At 46.5% G+C, this 18,428-nt stretch overlaps 1 protein-coding gene across 11 annotated transcripts in view; it reads right to left on the reverse strand.

Moving 5' to 3' along the window:
- The window catches only part of huwe1 (HECT, UBA and WWE domain containing E3 ubiquitin protein ligase 1), a 68,244-nt gene that overhangs the window by 7,708 nt on the left and 42,108 nt on the right, over positions 1–18,428 (reverse strand). For 8 of the 11 annotated variants that reach the window (XM_048983027.1, XM_048983028.1, XM_048983029.1 and 5 more), the window contains 19 exons: positions 17,750–18,076; positions 15,857–16,067; positions 15,290–15,411; positions 14,974–15,197; positions 14,376–14,770; positions 12,503–13,172; positions 11,788–12,421; positions 11,339–11,433; positions 10,941–11,097; positions 10,381–10,513; positions 9,859–10,061; positions 9,245–9,489; positions 8,024–8,126; positions 7,724–7,873; positions 7,334–7,579; positions 7,099–7,216; positions 6,860–7,000; positions 6,436–6,723; positions 673–778 (listed from right to left, as the gene is read on the reverse strand). In XM_048983027.1, coding sequence (XP_048838984.1) covers positions 673–778; positions 6,436–6,723; positions 6,860–7,000; positions 7,099–7,216; positions 7,334–7,579; positions 7,724–7,873; positions 8,024–8,126; positions 9,245–9,489; positions 9,859–10,061; positions 10,381–10,513; positions 10,941–11,097; positions 11,339–11,433; positions 11,788–12,421; positions 12,503–13,172; positions 14,376–14,770; positions 14,974–15,197; positions 15,290–15,411; positions 15,857–16,067; positions 17,750–18,076 — 4,568 coding nt within the window. The remainder of the gene's footprint in view (positions 1–672; positions 779–6,435; positions 6,724–6,859; positions 7,001–7,098; positions 7,217–7,333; positions 7,580–7,723; positions 7,874–8,023; positions 8,127–9,244; positions 9,490–9,858; positions 10,062–10,380; positions 10,514–10,940; positions 11,098–11,338; positions 11,434–11,787; positions 12,422–12,502; positions 13,173–14,375; positions 14,771–14,973; positions 15,198–15,289; positions 15,412–15,856; positions 16,068–17,749; positions 18,077–18,428) is intronic. The other 3 variants (XM_048983026.1, XM_048983025.1, XM_048983030.1) reach the window with 3 other exon arrangements.

Here is an 18,428-nt window from a genome sequence, read left to right on the forward strand (position 1 = left end):
AAAATATTTCTTTGATTACAAATTACAAAAGAACTAGTTGCTAGATTTTCAAATGTTTAAATTTACTTGACGTTTTGGTAAAGAAATTGAGAAAAATGCAACCATGTTGCAAAAATTACCTGAGAATGACTAGGGCACATTTTGAATAGTTACATATTTGTTACTAGATTCAGTGTAGAAAAAGCTTAGTTTTGGAGATTTATAACAAGCAAATAGCACCAATTCAGTGGAATCACCTAGTTACATTTTTGCTGACGGTTATCACTGTTTTTATTACTTAATTTGTTGTCTTTGGTGTAAGTTACTAAGCTTTTGGTACATCATTCCCCTAACCCCGTTTTCCCCAAGGGTTAAGCATATTTTAATAGATGATTTTAGCAAACACAATGTTTTTCAGGAACACTTTAGTAGTGTGGTAGTAAGACTGACTATACTAATTTGCCGTACATATATGTAAATCTGTGTAAGAGATTTTTTTTCTGCGCCAAGAATGAGTGGGTTACTTTTCCTTTTTTGTTACCTCTGAGGTCGTTGGAAAATAGCTTGGATCAGGGATCATAATGCATGAACAAGAATGAGGTATATCTATGTAAAGCCCAGGAGTGAGGAGTGTCGGGTGAGGTAGACAGAAGGCATGGGGGAGATGTCTTTAGTGAACAGAGGCCGCGGTACCTCTGTGCTGAAGGTCAGTTCGTAACCCAGGGTGGACACGTCATTCTCCAGCAGGTAGACCAGACCCTGATAGAAGTGGTAATCCTCACTCTCCATGTCCGTGTACCTGGAAAAACATAACATTCGGGCATTATGCATACTAACCTATAAACAAAATGTTGGCACATTCACAATGGAAGTGTACCGACATTCCAGTGCAATGTATTGCTAAAACTGTTTGTAATACAGAAAATCAGCACTCTCGTGATTTAGGATTCTGGTCTTTATATCCCCCATTAAGACAACAAACTGACAGGAGAAACAAAGAGGGGTGGAACACCTGCAGCACATGGAGAAGACCAATTACATTAAAAAAGATCCTTGCTGACAAATGTCCAACTATTAACAAAATAGGTGAGCTTTGAGTAATATGCAAGGTACTGTTTTGGGTTTAGAGTGACTGCATTCTTTCAACAAAAACTGGTTATTTCCAAAGTTAAGGACTCAAAAGTATTGTCATTTGCAGAGGTAGAAGTACAATTAAATACTTGCTTGCATACCTTCCTCCAGACTTAAACATAATAAATAGCAGTAACAAAGAGAGTAAACTATAACACGCAATATTCATACCACATATACAATATAGATGCTCCTCACTCGATTCAGATACTTCAGCTATACAAAGCTTCAACTTTACAATAGCGTGATAGCGATGAACATTCGACAGCTATCAGACTCCGAATTACAATCTGTTCCCGGCCTAACAATATACCATTTGATACTTTCTAATGATGCCGGGTGATGGTAGCATCCACCCAAGCAGGCTTCCAGTTTCTGTAGCGATTCTGAGCATAACCATCTCACAGAGTGTTTAACAACGCAACATATCTTGTTTTTTGCGTTTAGCCAAACTTTTAAGACAAATTTGACTTACGATATTTTTAACACAAAATAGATCAATCAGATCATAACTCCTCATACCACAATGGGGTCATCTGTATACATAAAATATGCAGTGACATACAAGGTGCTGATGTTAAAGCAGCAGTGATTAATTAACAACAGTGGTGACTGGGATTACACCTAAAGGTTATCAATGTGTATTTAGGATTCTTATTAGTGCTGAGAAGAAACCATTCCTGAGCCTTGAAGTCAGGTCCTCATGGACCTGTAGAGTCTGTGTTTGGCTTTTCTGAGGCAGCTTGAGAGGTAAATGTCCTGAACTGGTGGCAGCTGTGTACCGATGATGGTCTGCATTGTCTTCACCACCCTCTGCAAAGCCCTGTAGTTGTGAACTGTGCAGCTGCCGTACCGGGGTGATATGCTGCTGGTCAGGAAGGACTCCATGATGCACTTGCGGAAGGGGATGAGTTGCGGGTGACATTCGGGCCTTCGACAGAAATCCGAGGAAGTAAAGGTTTTGGTGGGGATTCGATCCTCTGACGGGAGCAGGACCATGGTCAGTCACTCACTTCCTGTAATACATGACTTGCTCCTTGGTTTGCTGATGTTCAGGAAGAGTTTACTGTCCTGACATCGCTTACTCAGGAGCTCGCCTACTCCCTATAGACAATCTCATTACTGTTGCTGATGCAGCCTACGATAGTGGTATCATAAGCAAACTTCACTGTGTCGTTGGAGCTGAATCTAGTTGCGCAGTCACTGGCGTTCAGGAAATACAGTATGCTACCCTAAGGAGTACCGATGTTCAGTGTCAGGGTGAAAAAGGTCTTCTTGCCTATTCTCATGTGCCACAGTCTGCCAAGGAGAAAGTTGCAGAGGGAACCGTTAATTCCTAGGTCAAGAGATACGAGTCTGGAGGAGATGATCATTTCGAATGCCAAGCTGTAATCCAGAAACAGTGGCTGAGCATAAGAGTTTCTCTTTTCCAGATGGAATAAGGAAATGGCATCTTTGATTGACCTGTTGTGGTGGTAGGCGAACTGCACATCGCCCATATGGTCAGGTATGATGTCTAATGTCTCCCAGCACCAGATTCTCGAAGAACTTCAAGACTTCAGAGTCAGTGCTACTGGGCAGCAATAATTAAGGCAGTCCACCATCTTCTTAGTGGGGACAGGGATAATGCGTCTTAAGATACACCATTTAAAATCTAGTAATTTATGCTTAGGCATGAGGACAAATATTGACTTGGGCAAAAACAGAGGAGAAAGGATCTGAATCAACAAACTGTAGCACTGAAAAGTGGACCATCTTATATTCACTATGTTCATGGTAAGGCACACCAATACATTTATTTTCCTTGTGGATTGAGATCTTCTGAGCAAGCAGTCTGATCTTTTTCACACCACATCCATTAATGCATGCATTGTATGCTCTGAGCAAAGAATTACACACTGTATCTGCTCAGATTGCGGGCAGGCTGCTAGAATGGTGTTTCCCAAGGGCTGCCGGAAGGCCCTGATAGGAATTGTATGCAGTATTTACTCAGACCACATGGGTGATAAACAGGAAATAATGGTGATAAACAGGAAATGCTTTCAAACCATTTCCATAGACTAGACACAATAGAAGGGCTGCGGAGTTCTGAGTAAAATGTGAATCACGATCTTTTGTCACAACTGAACAATTGTCTATATAACAATATGCAGAGATGTGCGATATATCAGTTAACACGGGTATTGGCTGACACATTGACAAAACTGACATTGGCATGTCAGACGTGTCAGTCTGGGCCAACTTCATTAATATTCAGTTAGCAGCACAAGGAGGAAAGATCATTGAAAATAATGGAGATTATTGCACTGGTCCATCAGTCATTTGCAGTAGTGGAGGAACGCGTTTATAATTCATTATTAAAACTAACCCACAGACTGATCTTGGGTCACAGAATAGAAAAAATTATGTAACTTCATTCCTTTATTCAGACCAAGTCGGCAACAGCAACCAACCACGGATATCAGCGTCTGTGATATTATAGAGATACCAGTTATTGGTCAAAACTTCTACATCTGTGCGCCAGTAATGTGGTCATTTACTGTTACATGAAGAGTAAGGACACTCCAAGTTTAACAAAATTCATTCCCAAATGTAGGATATGCTAAAGATGCCAAACTTAAACCTAGTCTGCCCTTTCTTACGTATTCCCGTTTCTATGCCCCCTCTTCCTGTCATGTGGTGTAACACAGCCCTGTTATTCAGTGATACAGCTGAGAAAAAGAGGAGTGCTTAGTGTCATGTAATGGATCTCCAGCAAATGCAAACACGGCAGAATCCGTGTCATGCGAGAATGAGCTCACATAGCGGTATGAAGAGAGATCATAATTCAGCCCTGGAACAGCAAAAATGTCATACAGAAAGTGTGCTGTGGCAGAAAATAAGGTAGGGAAATATTGCCCTAGAATGAAATCACACAGGAGTATGAATCGGGATCGTAATTCAAAACCCATTAATCATGCAACCTTACTCAGCAGTTTTAAAATTCATTCATTCCACAATTGTTCTTAAACACAACGGGTCATGTAAATGAGATGTTTAGAGGAAAAAATGTATTCCCAGGATACCTCATAACCCCCTCCCCCCACTTAATCCCTACTCCTCCCAAAAGCCCCAATACCCTCTCCCCACCTCTCCAAAAATCATTATTAAAGCCCAATTGTGTGACTTGTCCCAATGCAATAAAGTTCATAATCTCTGTCGTTTAATGTGCCCCCCACACACACTGTTTCAAAATAACAGATATAGAAGTTTTAGGTGAATTCCATGGAATACTCCGAGTAAGAGATTGGCTAATCTACAGCTGCTCTGCCATTTGGAATTACTACGTGGCACTGCTTCAATTTTGGCGAGATCTGCATCAAAATAAATTTCGATCCATATCCATACAATGGTTTTTGTGAAGTGGTAATAAGGTCCATCATATACTTCGAGTTCGCGTTCACACGGCCAAGCGTCTTCCATGGTTACCATTCCCTCTGCTGCCACTAAGGGGTGCAGCGTTAATTTGAGCTATTTTCTCAAAATTCAATCCATTCCAGACCTCCTCTTATCCAAAGGTTCTGTGAAGTTTTGAAAAACACCTGTCAAGTACTTTGTGTACTTGAGTTATTGTGCTGATACGGTAAGTGTCTGTTGTAGTGGGCAGGTCCAAAAACCATATGTAAACACCCCCCCCCCCCCCCATCCATGGAATATATTGGTGCAACTATGACATCATGGTGTATTTTAAATTTATAAGTCAACTACAATATTTGTGCTGTGTAATTTATGTATGGAATGCATTTTGTTGGTTTTAATGGAGCAGTAACTTGTGATATTTGCTGATTATTCATTACCTGTTACTAAGGCTGGATATTATACAAAATTTTTCAGTACTAGTACCAGGACGATACCTTGATTTCGATACCTGACCTTTCGATTCCTGAACAATACTTTTCTCATACCAATAAGCTTTTAAATCAATTTCAACAGGAATGCATTAAACATTACAGCACTAGCCTTTTATTTGAACAAGTTGTTTTGTTAGTTACTAGTTACTTACTGGGGGGGATCAGTCACAATCATAATGGAACACAGCCTTTTATTTACTTTATACCAGGACTCTCAAGTTTCATCAAAAGTTGTGAGATGTCGCCTGTTAGGGGCGCAGCATGTGTCTCGCGGTCAATGCGTGAAACCTGAGCCCTGCCTACCGCATCCATCAGATCTTGCTCTGCCACTTCCACCTCCCACCTGCACGGATCCATGTAATAACGTGCTTGAGGCAGGATCACGTGCAACAAATGCCATTTTCTAATTAGTTAATAGCCACCTACCAACCAAACTCAACTGGGACAGCTATGGACTTGGTGGAAAACTCCACTTCGCACGCCTGCGTCTCGTCCAGTGACTCTACATAAACGGGGCACCTCGGTTATCCCTTCTCAGCATGAGAAACAAGGTGTGACGTGTGAGCGTTTGAACTGGTTGAAATGCGTGTGTCTGATGGTCAATGCCCTGACTGAGAGCCCTGATTTTTCTTATAGTACATGCGACATGTTTATAAATCTGGCCAGCAGAATTGATCTTTCATTTTCCACAGAATAAGAAATAATGTAACGCTATCCTGCATGTTTCACCGCTGACTGGAGATGCACACAAAAGGTACTCTATTGTATTGCTGTATAAAAAAAAAATACCATCTACTCTGTCTTTTTTTCTTCACTTCCACTTTAGCGCCGGTGCTTGTGGTCAACCGATCCACAATTTATTACTGTAAGCACCGACTCAGCAGTGCCTCCGAGGAACTGAATCGGACCGAGTTCCAGTGATCTCGCTCACACACACATGCATACAGATATACACCAATTCGCTCTCGCTGGGTGTTTCACTGATATACAACGATGTGGTCAGCCACTATATGAGGGGGATATTTGTAAGTCGCACTGGTTTAAGACAAAAAACAACAAATGTGAGCCGATTCACAAGTCCTTCCCTCCGGCCTATATGATACGTTTGTGAAATGTTACATTACACAACCAATCACACGCAACTTTAGATGTTTACTCAAATATTCTGCATGCTTATTAGCTCACAGACGCTGAAAAGATAATTTTTCGATCCTCGGCAGGATTGGAGCATATCGGTTGGTACCACAAAGTACCGAAGTTCGGTAAAGATCCTACCTGCTACAATAGTTCACAAAACTGCATTAAGACTAACATATACTTACATACCAGTAAGAATTTGCACAACCAGCACTTTCATTTTGGAAGATACTTATTGAATAATTGCATTAATGCAAGCAAAGGAAAAACAGAGCAAAAGATGCAGCAATTTGTGTACCTGACGCTTTTTCCCAGGATGTGCTTGTAGAAACTGCGTGTGAAGTAGCACTCGAGTAGCCGGTTGTCATAAACAGCCTTGGCGACCACACGTCCCACGAACTTGAAGTAACTGAGGTGGTTGGGGTTGCAGTGGGATGATGGATTGATGGTGTAGGTCACTCTGTCTCCAGGCGAGGTGCGGAAGAGCGCGTACATAGGATTGAACATCTCCCTGGAGATGATCATATACCACTCTCGCAGTAGACCACCAGCATCCTGACCCTCTTCTCCCTCGAATACGATATAGCTAGAAGACATGGTAAGAGTTACCCTCAACAAGCACTCAAGGCAGTGCCATCAGTACACAGTCAAACTGCAGATAAACATTCCTGCGTATTTAGTAAAGTGTGCATGAGAGAATGTGTAATTCAGAATAAACTCACAGCCTGTTCTTCATCTCCTCTGGGCTCTTGCGGTGTAACTCCCGATAAGAATCCTCAAACACATGGTCCCTACGCACATGCACAGCCATGTCTTCCTTCCGCAAGCCTTCATCTAGACGCTCCAGCTCCTGGCGGAAATACCTGGGGCAGAAGGGCGTATGATAGGATACGTTAAGCACAGTGCAACTAGTATGCATACATGAGTGGAGACAGACTGGGTGAAAGGTGGGGCCATATACTTGCGCTTGACGTCAAAGTCTAAGATGCGGATATAGTCGACCAGCACGGCAAAGGGACCATCTGCCAGGTGTGTGGTGGACTGGCGGAGGATCTGGTTCAGCACAGTGCGGTGAGTCTCTGTCAAACAGGAAAGACTGTGAGCACTGGGAGATGGTGCTGAACACAGTAGGAAAATACACAATACAACATTAAACAACCTCCAAATGAAGCGGAGGAGGATGTGCACTGACTCACCGGCAAAACGCAAGAACTTCTGCGTGTCGGAAGGCAGGTTGGCAGAGATATGCATGGAGGATGGCTCGCGGGAGAAAAAGGGGTCTAGGGAGGAGGGTGTCGCTGGGGTGAGTGGCGCTGGGGATAAGGGCGGGGGCTCATCCTTGATGTGAGACAGCTGGCTCTCCCGCGTGTCTCGCACCGGGGGCTTGCTCTCCCGCTCAGTGGCATGCACCAGGAAAAAAGCTTCCACCGCTGGCTGCAGAACTGCAGGGTCAAGAGAGCAGCACAAAAACCAGCATTCATGACATCAGCTACCAGCTCATCATTATCATAAACATTATATTACCGCAATGAGAATGCTTATCCGGCTTGCCCTGACATAGTGAGTTATTATACGAAACTCCGTACCCAGAACAGCATGTTGGTCATGAGACTCCTCCAGCTCCTTCAGGCACTCGCCGAGCATGTCCCACAGCTCGTCCAGGAGAAGCTGCTCACTCAGCAGAGGCAGATCTGGCAACTTCTCCTCATGTTCCAGTTGACCACTGGCTTCTCCACCTACAGAACCATTTGAAGCAATGACGCGAAATGAAGATCAATACTGACTGCATGCCACCATTTTTAAAAGGAAGGAGGGGGAAAAAAAATAAAATAAAATGAACAGGCATTTGGGGAAAATGGCAAAAGTAGAGGAGCCCACAGCCTCACCCAGCGCCTGTGCTTCCTGGCCCAGGGGGGACGGCTGATCCACATCCATCGGGGAGTCATCTCTCTGAGTTGGAGGAGCTTCTGATACAGCTGGGACGTCCGACTGGAGAAGGGGAGAGATGGAGACAGATGGGGCCAGGGATTGGAAGAGAGAGCACGAATAAAAGAATGGGAGAAATAAAAACAGAGTTGAAGTTAGGGAAGAGACACACTTTAAAAGGGGTTTCTAAGGGGAGTGGGAAAACCCCCAAATGACTGACTGCCATGCTCCAATAAGCTAGCAAGAGAAAGGAGTATGGAGGGGCAAGGGGGGGGGGGGGGGGGGCAGCTGCAAGCAACACAAAGTCAACCGGGCAGAGAGAGAGACCGACAGACAGAAAAAGCCAGCAGCATGTTCACAACTGAGTCAGCCAGCCAGGAGAGCATAATGTATGTATGCATGTACATGTATGTTATGTAAGACTGTACAAGGGCAAGCTGCATGTGCACATATACGCAGCATAACTTTCTTCCTTGCATCAGCAATAACAAGGCGAACCCTGAAGTCAGATCAAAGCTGGCTTGGAAGGGGGAGTACAAGTGCAAAGTCAAGGCTGTTTCTAATGGTGCTTTTCCACTGCCACCGGGAACCTAGCTGTACCCGACTCTACGCCGCACCACTACTGCGAAGCGACGGTTTTCCGGAGTTCGGCAGAACAACTGAAAGGAATGGATTAATAATGCAAATTTACACAATCGAATGATAATCCCGCTAGTGTTTGTGATATTTCCTGTGTTATGCAAGCATCAGATGTACCAACGGAAACTAGCACACTGTAAAAATAAATCATCTGCACGTGGAAAATTATATATACTGTGTAACAGTAAATAAGCATCTCTTTTACAGTTCTGCGTCATTGTGACTCATCAAATTTGGCAACGTCTTTACCGGAACGACCCTTCTTCAAGCTGTGAGTAATCTCTCTCTCAAGTATGGGTACTGGTTGGTTCCTGTATGCCAGTGGAAAAGCACCATTAAGTGCCCTCAACACCTCCCTCCAAATGCGACTGTGCTACTGTAGCATTATTCAGCTGAATGACAGAAAACACATTTATACATTAAAAAAATAAAACATAATACTTATGAGGACAAAATGTGCCATGGTTAAACGTTCACACACAATCATAGGCAGGGGCCAGGACTGAGTATGGTGTGTAATGCTGGTTAACGCCCATGCTAACCGTAGCAATGCTGGCCGTGCTGGCGGGGGTGACGCTGGCTGGGGCCGTGCTCGGGGGATGGGGGGCAGCAGCGGCGGCGGCGGCGGCGGCAGAGGATGATGGGGGGGCCTGTTGCTGTAGCCGGCGTGCCCGCTGCCCCTCCCTCACCATCTGGATGATGGCGTCCGCTTCAGCCTCCAGCTGCCGTACTGCCGCCTGGATGCTACTGGCTGAGCCCAGGCCTGATGAGCCCAGACTGGAGGGGCCTGCGAGGGCGGGCGGATGGATAAAGGTCACCAGTCAGATCCCCCCCCAGCATGCAAAACAAATGAGGGATGTCCCCATTCAGAAGCCTAGGGTTTATGTATTTCCTCCTGCCACGGATGTACAGTTGGTAGTTGGGCTGTTAATCAAAACTGTTGCAGAAGCTTCAATGCATGAACTAACCAGCAATGACCCTCAGAGGGTGCAGATAAATGCAAATATAAAAAACATAAGTTATTACTTAGCAGGCATCTACAACCAGAACAAAAACGCTACATTCTTTGCCTTTTCAGGGGTAGAGATAGGGGGTCAGCGACAGCTACTTAAAACACTCTCTGTAAAAGCGACAGGGTCCCGCCCTGAGGACTCACCCAGCCGGCCTGTCTGCTTGGCCTTCTTGTTGGCACGGCGTGTGTCCTCCCGCAGCTGGATGATCACCTGCAGCACGCGCAGGAAGAACTTCTGCGTGGAAGTCTTGGAAGTCAGGGAGCTCATGGAAGGAAGCTGCAGTTCCCGGCCTCCGAGCGTGCGCTTCTGGGCCGCCACGATGACCACGCTCTCGGCCCCGTCGAACCTGCGGTCCCGCCAAGTGAGGGCATTGCAGGAGATAGCAGGTATAGTTATAACAGTGGAATGTAACTGATGCACTACCAAACCACACTGACCCATGCACTAACTGTTAAACTCTTAATATGAACTGCCAAAGACATATTTCAGAATATGTTCACATAAAACATTTACAAAAATACATTTGTGGTATCAATCCGTAATTATAATAATGTTGCAAAGTGGAATACATGAAATGCGAACAAAAAAAATTAAATAAATAAAATTTAAAAAAAACTTTATGACCTGCATAATTCATGCTCATGAGATATCGCCCTGCCCCTCACCTGCTGGTCATCTTCCCCTTGAGGCGGGCTGAGTGGGACGGGTCATCAGGCATGGCCTCCGGTGAGTGACTATCTGCTTGGGCTCTTCTCTGCTGCTCCAAGTTGTACTCCCGCAACTCAGCCAGCAGCGTGCCTGCAAAGGCAAACACGATAGTCAGAAGACTGATCGATCAAGGACAGATAAGAAGTCACTGTCTACCGGACAGTGTCACAGGAAACATCAGTACTTGGTATGAACTTCCGCATGAACTTCAACTTCATGGAAAAAAGCATAATTAACAGATTGGCTTGAAAGAGGTACATCTTTAAATGAGTAACCAACAATACTGTTAGCTACTGACTGTTAGATCAGTGTTTCCAAACCCAGTCCTTGGGCACCCTAGGATGGTCCACATTTCTGCTCCCTCCCAACACCCTACCAGGAAGCAAAAATGTGCCCCGTCTGGAGGTCCCAGAGGACTGGATGGGAAAAACCATTAGAGAATCAAAATGACAGAGGGAAAAGATGAAAAGAAAGGTGAAGGCTGAAGGGTAGCACAGGGAAAACGAGGCAAACTCACCGATCTGCTTGCAAAGTGTGTAGCCCAACTGACGTGCCCCACTTAGCAGCAGCCTAAGCACCGTGTCCCGTGTGGATGCATCCCCCCTGGATAACTGCAGGAGGATGTTGGCGGCATCCTCCAAACCCTCTTCCGAGCAAGAGTGCGAGGTCAATACCTGGGGAAGGATGGCGAGAACATTCAGTTGGCAAGATCCAGTAAGAAAGAGCAAACTTGTAGGAGCAAACACTGGGACACATGACACATATTTACGTCAGCGTGGGACTGTGGGTCCACACTAAGCCAATAAGCCCAGTAACTGGCACCTTTTCCTTGGCACTTAAAAAAAAAGCCTAAAGTAGAAGCTTTGGCAGCAACCTCAGATTACAGGGCAAAGAAGCCACAGTACGAAGACTCACCTCCACAGACAGCTGCAGCTGTTTCTCAGTCAAACCTGTGGAGGCCAGCTTACTGTCACTTTCTACACTGTTCACAGACACTCGTGGCTTCACTGCTGAAACAGAAAACCACAGCCATCAGAACGCATCAAATTCATTACCAAGTACTCAACCTGAAGTACTCAAATTGAAAACAATTTACGCCTAAAATGTGCCTAAACATGGGAACTTTACTGATGACCACTGACTCATGGCTGATCTATAAGCAGCACCACAACCCATAAAACAAGATGGTTTAAGAAAAGATGACTCCGCCCAGTTGAACATGCCTGATACACAATCAGCTATTAAGCCAAAGTGCTGAAGACATCTAGACTGTAGTCCAGCAGCTTTTTAACAGGGCTGGATCAAGGAGATAGATAGATATTATGATTATACTGGCCCCAGCAGGGATCAAACTCTCCACATACCAGCAGATGAACCTGTGGTAGAGGTAGAGGCAGATGGAGCAGCATTTGCAGAGAGCTGCGCCGAAGTCTGCCCCGTGCCGGTACCTGAGGAGACTGGCTGTGCCGTACCCGGAGTGGCCGCGGGGGCACCTGCAGCTGGGGGCGCCTCGGTTGCCTTGTTGTCAGGGAGCGCGATAGAAATGAGCGAGAGCAAACGCAGCAGCTTCTCTGTCAACAGGGAGCTACGGCGAATCACCGGATGGGACAGCATATTCATCAGTTGCCCCAAGGGTGACGCCTCCAAGCTACCCTGGGCCCCCTCTGCCTCTCCAGCTCCCCCTGGAGGGACAGTCTTCATTGAAGCCTTGCCCTTGCGGCTCACGTTCATGTTGTCAAGCTTCACCAGCAGATCCCAAAAGTCTGTGGAGATGCCCAGAGACTGGGGTATGGATGAGCTAGCAGTAGAACAGGCAGCCATGGAGTTGCTATTGGATGTAGGGCCAGAGCAGGTGACTGTCTGGGGAGTGCCGAGAGACCGGCCACCTCCGCTCCCTGACCCTGAAGAGGACCCCGTGCACAGACGAGTGTCCAGTTCAGAGGATGAGGAAGAGGACAAGTCTTTACATCGTTGTTGAGTGAAGTGGCTGGGGAAGACCTGCAAAAAAAAAAAAGATAATTCTCATAAATCCTGCACAGTAGCCTATGCATGCAGCAGGGTTTTCAAACTCTCACTCACCTTGGCCAACTGGATGAGCGTATCGAGTACATGTCTGCACACCACTGGGGCGGCCTGCGGATGGATGTGTACTGTGGAGCCCCCGCCCGCACAGGCCACTCCGCCCCCTCCACCCCCCATGCCGGATGCACTTCCTCCGGTAGCAGCTGGGTGGCGTTCTGAGTGCTTGCGACCCACGGCACGCTGAATCTGAAAGATGTTGGTGCGGCAGCCCAGGGCTGCGTCCATGGAGACTGAGAGCCAGGAGAGTTGCCCAGAGCTGCGTGCCTCCATCCGGTTCAACAAGTCCAACGAGGACGACGTGGAGGGGGAAAGCGATGAGGAGGACGACGATGAAGATGACGAAGAGCCCGAAGACAGCGGGGCACCTTTGCTGGCGGCTGAGCCCAGAGCACGCTTGCCTCTGGTTTCGTCGCCGTGGGGCGAGCGGGCCATCTCCACGCACAGCTCGCTCTCACTGCTGCGCTGCAGGATAGACAGCAGGCTGCGAATGACCCAGCCACGTGTCTGCGAGTGGTAGCACAGGTTCCGCAGCACGCGGTGCAGTCGGCTGGTGTTCAGCTTAGGCTCATCCACGAACAGCAGCACCAAGAGGCAGGAGAGCGCCTCGTGGTCCAGCAGGAGCCTCCCTCGAAGGCGCAGCAAGGAGTCCACATTGGAGCTTGATGGACTGAGGGAGGGGAGGAAAAAGGAAAAAAACATTTTAGTGTTCACACACCCTCTGTAACGCCTCATTTCCACCAACTGGAGCTGGGCTGGTTCTCATTTGGTGCCTTTTGGGAACCTGCCCGCATTTCCACCAGTTTAAAAAAAGAATGTAACAAAAAAATTACATAGATGGAAGGGAGAATAAAGGTTCATATGTATTCCATTTTTTTTTTTTATAAATTTTGATCCGTTTCAGATTAAGTTTCTGGAAACAGCTGAACTAAAAAAAATTAATAATTCAGACTAGCCTGTACCCACTTTTGTCTCCGTAAAGGCTCCCCTGTCTGTGTGTGTTATTCTTTCGCTGTTTTACTGCTGTCCTCTTAAGGACTGTGCAATGGAAGACTAAAAAATTTTGTTTTGCTATCCACACCATGATCTCTCTTCGCCACTCGGGTGCCACAATAATTTATTTATTCATACTGCAACATATTTATAATGTATTAAATGTGGCCAATCTATTGTTTTACACAGAATAAAAAAACAATGCAACAATATTCTGCTAATAAGCTGGCAAGTTGTTTCACTGCAGGCACTAGCGATATTAAAACTATATGGGTTATAGATTGAATTTTCCAGGTATACAGAAGATTTGCGTGCGAGAGCTGATGTTACAGTGCCATGCCGCAGCTGCTTTTTCCTGGCCTAGGGCCAGTTTTTTTGCGGTGGAAACACACAGAGCTAGTTCTGCATTGGGAAAAAGTCCGGCATTGGCTCTGGCACTGCATTGGTGGAAACGAGGCATGGGTGTACATATGCAGCACCATCTGATACTGAGCTGCCTGTGTATTACAGACATGGAGACTCACTTTAACAGGCCTCTTACAAAGAAACAGAACATTGACATCAAACCACTTTTGAAGTCTCCTATCCATCTGAGCACTCCATCCCCAAAACATGTGGACAATTTTGCTATTCAGTTCCTTTCCTCCGTCAGCCCAAATGTCACAGACCCATTACCTGAAACAACCCCTCGATTTATCTGACCTACATTACTCGCTTCCCCTGAAGCTTCAGTTACCAATAACTGCAGTGACCAGGACATGCAGACTCGCAATTGGACACTTTTGCCAGTTCTCTTCAGTCATAACCAGTTTGCTCCGATGTGATCAACCTGAACTTCCAACCTTTGACAGCAGACTTTTAAAATTATGTGGACTCTCACCGGTTGTGGTTAGCTGTGCCACCCATCTGGAAGGCCCCACCCCTCTGCACAGCCAGGCGGGTGTACTGCACACCACGGTTAGCTCCCAGCCGGCTGTTAAAGGCAGGCGAGCGCAGGATGGCAGAGAGGGCGGAGGACGAGCTATGACCAAAGAGCCGTTCGTGCATGAGCTGGCGGTGTCGAGCTTCCTGCTCACGCCTCAATGCAGCAGCCTCTGCCGCAATGTCAGGTGGCATCACAGCCAGCACACTGTCCTCCATATCCTCTAACACGCTGCGACGCAGCTCAGAGGGCAGGGTCTGGATGAAGGTGACAGGGTCCAGGGGCTGGTCGCCTTGTGCTGGCTGCTGGGAGAGTTCCCGTCGTTGCTGCTCAGCACGCTGCTGGGCCAGCACCTGCAGGTCAAACCCACAACCCATCAAGCATTAACCAACTACTCCAATTTGCTCAACTAACTCCTCAATGCAGAGGGATTTCTATGAGCACAAAGCTACTGTTTCACCTTCTACTAATCATGGAGGTTCACCCTACAGCAGAAGCACCAAACCCTATACTAATCTTGATCTCGGGTTACCCAGAAAGTTCCAGATATACTGACCTCTTCTTGAATAGCAGGGGGCAAGGCTGCCAAGAACTCTGGGCTGACCTCGGTGACCCCAGGACTGCCCCCGAGCACGGCCGCTGTGGATGTGGGCAGTGCCGGGGCAGCCGGGGGCCGGGAGGGAGGCCTGATACCCAGCTGGTTCTGAAGAACCTCCCGGCGGATGTCTTCTGGAAGGGCAGCCAGGAAAGATGGGTCTACCCCTTCAGGTAGACTGATTCCTAGAGAAGAAACAAGAGACCAGCAACATGAGGACATAGACAGATGGTCTAGGGTGGGAAAGCAGCCAGTTTTCTGGCAGTGGGAGACTAACCAGCAAGAGGGTCCTCTTCTTCATTACTGGTGGAAGGCAGCGGCTCTTCCTCAATGGCCCGGGCTTGGCCGTCTCCACTGTTAGTCTGCGGCAGTGTCTCACTGGGAGAGGACACTCCAGCTCTGTTGATGGAGGGCAGATTACAGTCACAGAAATCGCATCCCGCTCTGCTGGATTTACCCATCAGTCATTCTTGTGTGAGTATCGGGAAGGAAAAGGCAGATGGTCTCGCCGGCTCCACCTTCTTTTCACACATAAAGTACATGGTGCTAGAGCCGAGTGTTAAATGGGCGGAGCTGGCAAGCCTCCGTGTTGGCAGCCAGTACGAAAACCGTCCCGCTCCCCCTTGCACAGCGACGGGTTTTTCAGTTTGCAGAGAAAGAAACTCCAGACCAGAACAAAGGAGAGCCACTTCAGCAGGGGGGGAGGGGGGGGGGGGCTCTCAGACAGACAACCCTGTTACCACATTTTACATATCAGTCCTTATTCATAAATTAAACACCCAGAGCTTTTTAAAGACCTGCTTTGTGATTAGTTATAGCTATTTTTAAATTCTTGATGACTCACCCTGCCTCCCTCTCTGTCTGCCTGTCAGCCTGAGCTCCATCCTGACATGTCGGCAGCTCCTGGGCTGCGTGGTTGGCCTGTGCTGTGCTGGATGCAGGCTCTTCCTGCATGGCCGAGGCAGGGCTGCTCGTGTCCATAGGTGAGCCCTCCCTGTGGGAGGCGCCTGCTGCCAGGGGCTCGGAGCTCTCTACCCTCTCAGGGCTGAGGGAGGCTGATAGACAAAGAGGGCACAAGTGGAGACAGGAATCGAGAACATAAATTAAAATTAACATTCCAAGATAGGGGAAAAAATGGACTCAGTCCTACAAAACAGTAATAGCAATATAGTTCTACTGCTCGTTTCTAAATTTGCCCAGTTAATATATAATTCCAGTTTAACAAGAAAACATCTTCACCTATGAATCACCAGCCCTTTCCATAGCCATTCGGCTAAGGATGCCCAAGCGTTTCAATTTTACCCACCCAGCACCATTAAAATCCAATGAGGGCTGTGTAAAAAAAATGGTTTCACTTATAATGTGTATTTATTGGTAATTATTTTATTTCTAATTTGTGATTTCTTTCTTTTGTAGGAGACAAGGAAATGAATGTTGTCTGTAATAATACACTGCTCAGACCTTCATATATCGTTCTTCCACAGTAGTGGAAGTATATATTACTAATGAAAAAGACTTGTATAATGTAGTCTGGTGTACGTGCTTTATTGCAATAGAGTAAAATCCCGTTATAATGGACTCGCATATAACGGAAAAACTATTTGGTCCCCAGGGCTGCTTTTAGCTGTAGTTTTGTTGAGCTATAACGGAGGTGCAGGTTCCACCTACAAGGCGCCTGGTGTGCGGGTGATATCCAGCTGTAGTTTTGTTGAGCTATAACGGACATGCAGATTCCGCCTACAAGGCGTGTGGCATGCCGGTGATATCCAGCTGTAGTTTTGTTCAGCTATAACAGACATGCAGGCTCCGTCTACAAGGTGTATGGTGTGCGGGTGATATCCAGCGCAGACACGTAGTCGGGATTATTAATAGTCACGCATTTGATCAGGGAAACTTGGATTACTACATGTACAATATAATAATCTGTACCACAAGTGTGTCTGCTGGGGTGTGGCATGAGTAAATGGTGTCCTGTAGTTGTGTTCCGGGCATAGAGCAACTCTGGATATAACGGACTGTTTTGTCAGGTCCGTTATAACAGGATTTTACTGTACCATAAATTAAAAAATGTACTGTTGTATCATTTTGCACATTTTGACATGTGATGAAAATGTGCTATACATCTCTATTGTACCCATCTGGGGAATACAAATACAAGCCAAATGGTGTATTACTGAGGTTATGTAACAGCTGAACATCAAAAACTGTGAGCTTTTAATTATATTCCACTGAGGAAGAAATACATATGGCTTTGTATTTTGGATCTTCTTACAATTTAACAAAAACATATGGATGAAGACCTGAATATTTTCATTTTGAGAAAAACTGCCTGAAAAGTGAAACAGTTTTACTTGGTGGTGGAGCAGGGATTAAATGGGGGGGGGGGGGTGACAGGGCCATCCAGGCACACACTGTTGTCATTCCAAAAACATCCAGTTAACATTGAGCGAAATATGCATAGATTATAACTAAGTTATAACCTATTGGCTTTCGATTGTTTCCAAGCAATTAGTAAAATTTTTGCTATTGATCCAACTGTACTGTACGTATCCTAAAAGAATAACTTAGGAAGGAAGCACAGATGAACCGGTTCTTGAGGGGTGAGGTTAGAAACTTGAAAGATTTCTGACGTGATGATGCACGTACCAGAGATTCACATACAGCGGCGTTCATGACAAGATGATATGGTAATGCCATAGGATTATGGCTTTTGTATGAATGAGGATGATTGACTTGCCATGCGTACCGATGGTGGGAGCAGGAGACATCTCCATCTGAGAGGCTTCTGCTTCACAGCTGGGTCGGTCCGGCGCAGACACCTCAGGCAGATCGGCATTGGCCAGTGCCACCAGTGAATTGGCGTGCGGCTCAGCCAGCAGCAGGTCTGTCATTGGCTGGTGCACCTGCTGGCTCACGGCTGCCTCCAGGGAAACCAGGGCCGGCTCGTGGGAGGGGCCAGAGGTGGTGGGTGTGGCCTCTCCTGATGGTGGTGCAGTGAGGAATCCCTCGGTCGAGCGGGGTGGATCCAGGCATGAGGAAACCCCACACTGGGGCTGCTCGGCTTCTGAGACGGTGACATCACAAAGAAAACCAATTAAAAAGAGAATGAGACTGAAGAGGGGGAAGTGTGTTTGTTTTTACTCTAGTAAAAGCAGTATTAAACCATTTTTATGGGAGGGTAAATAAATGTTGCAGTGGATGCAATGAGGAAGGCAGTAAGTTGTATAGTTATCTCCAGTGAGGGGGCACAACATCCCAGTCCCCAACAACAACACAACTTACTACCTCACCCCAGCACAGACCAGAATGTCCCAGCCTAATTCTTCCAGCCTGCTCAACAAGACACAAAAACACACTTACACACTTTAAATACTGCACACATAAAATATTAAACAGGGAAAAAATGACCAATTCCC

Source organism: Brienomyrus brachyistius, chromosome 18 (genome assembly GCF_023856365.1).
Source record: "Brienomyrus brachyistius isolate T26 chromosome 18, BBRACH_0.4, whole genome shotgun sequence".
NCBI classification, from domain to species: domain Eukaryota; kingdom Metazoa; phylum Chordata; class Actinopteri; order Osteoglossiformes; family Mormyridae; genus Brienomyrus; species Brienomyrus brachyistius.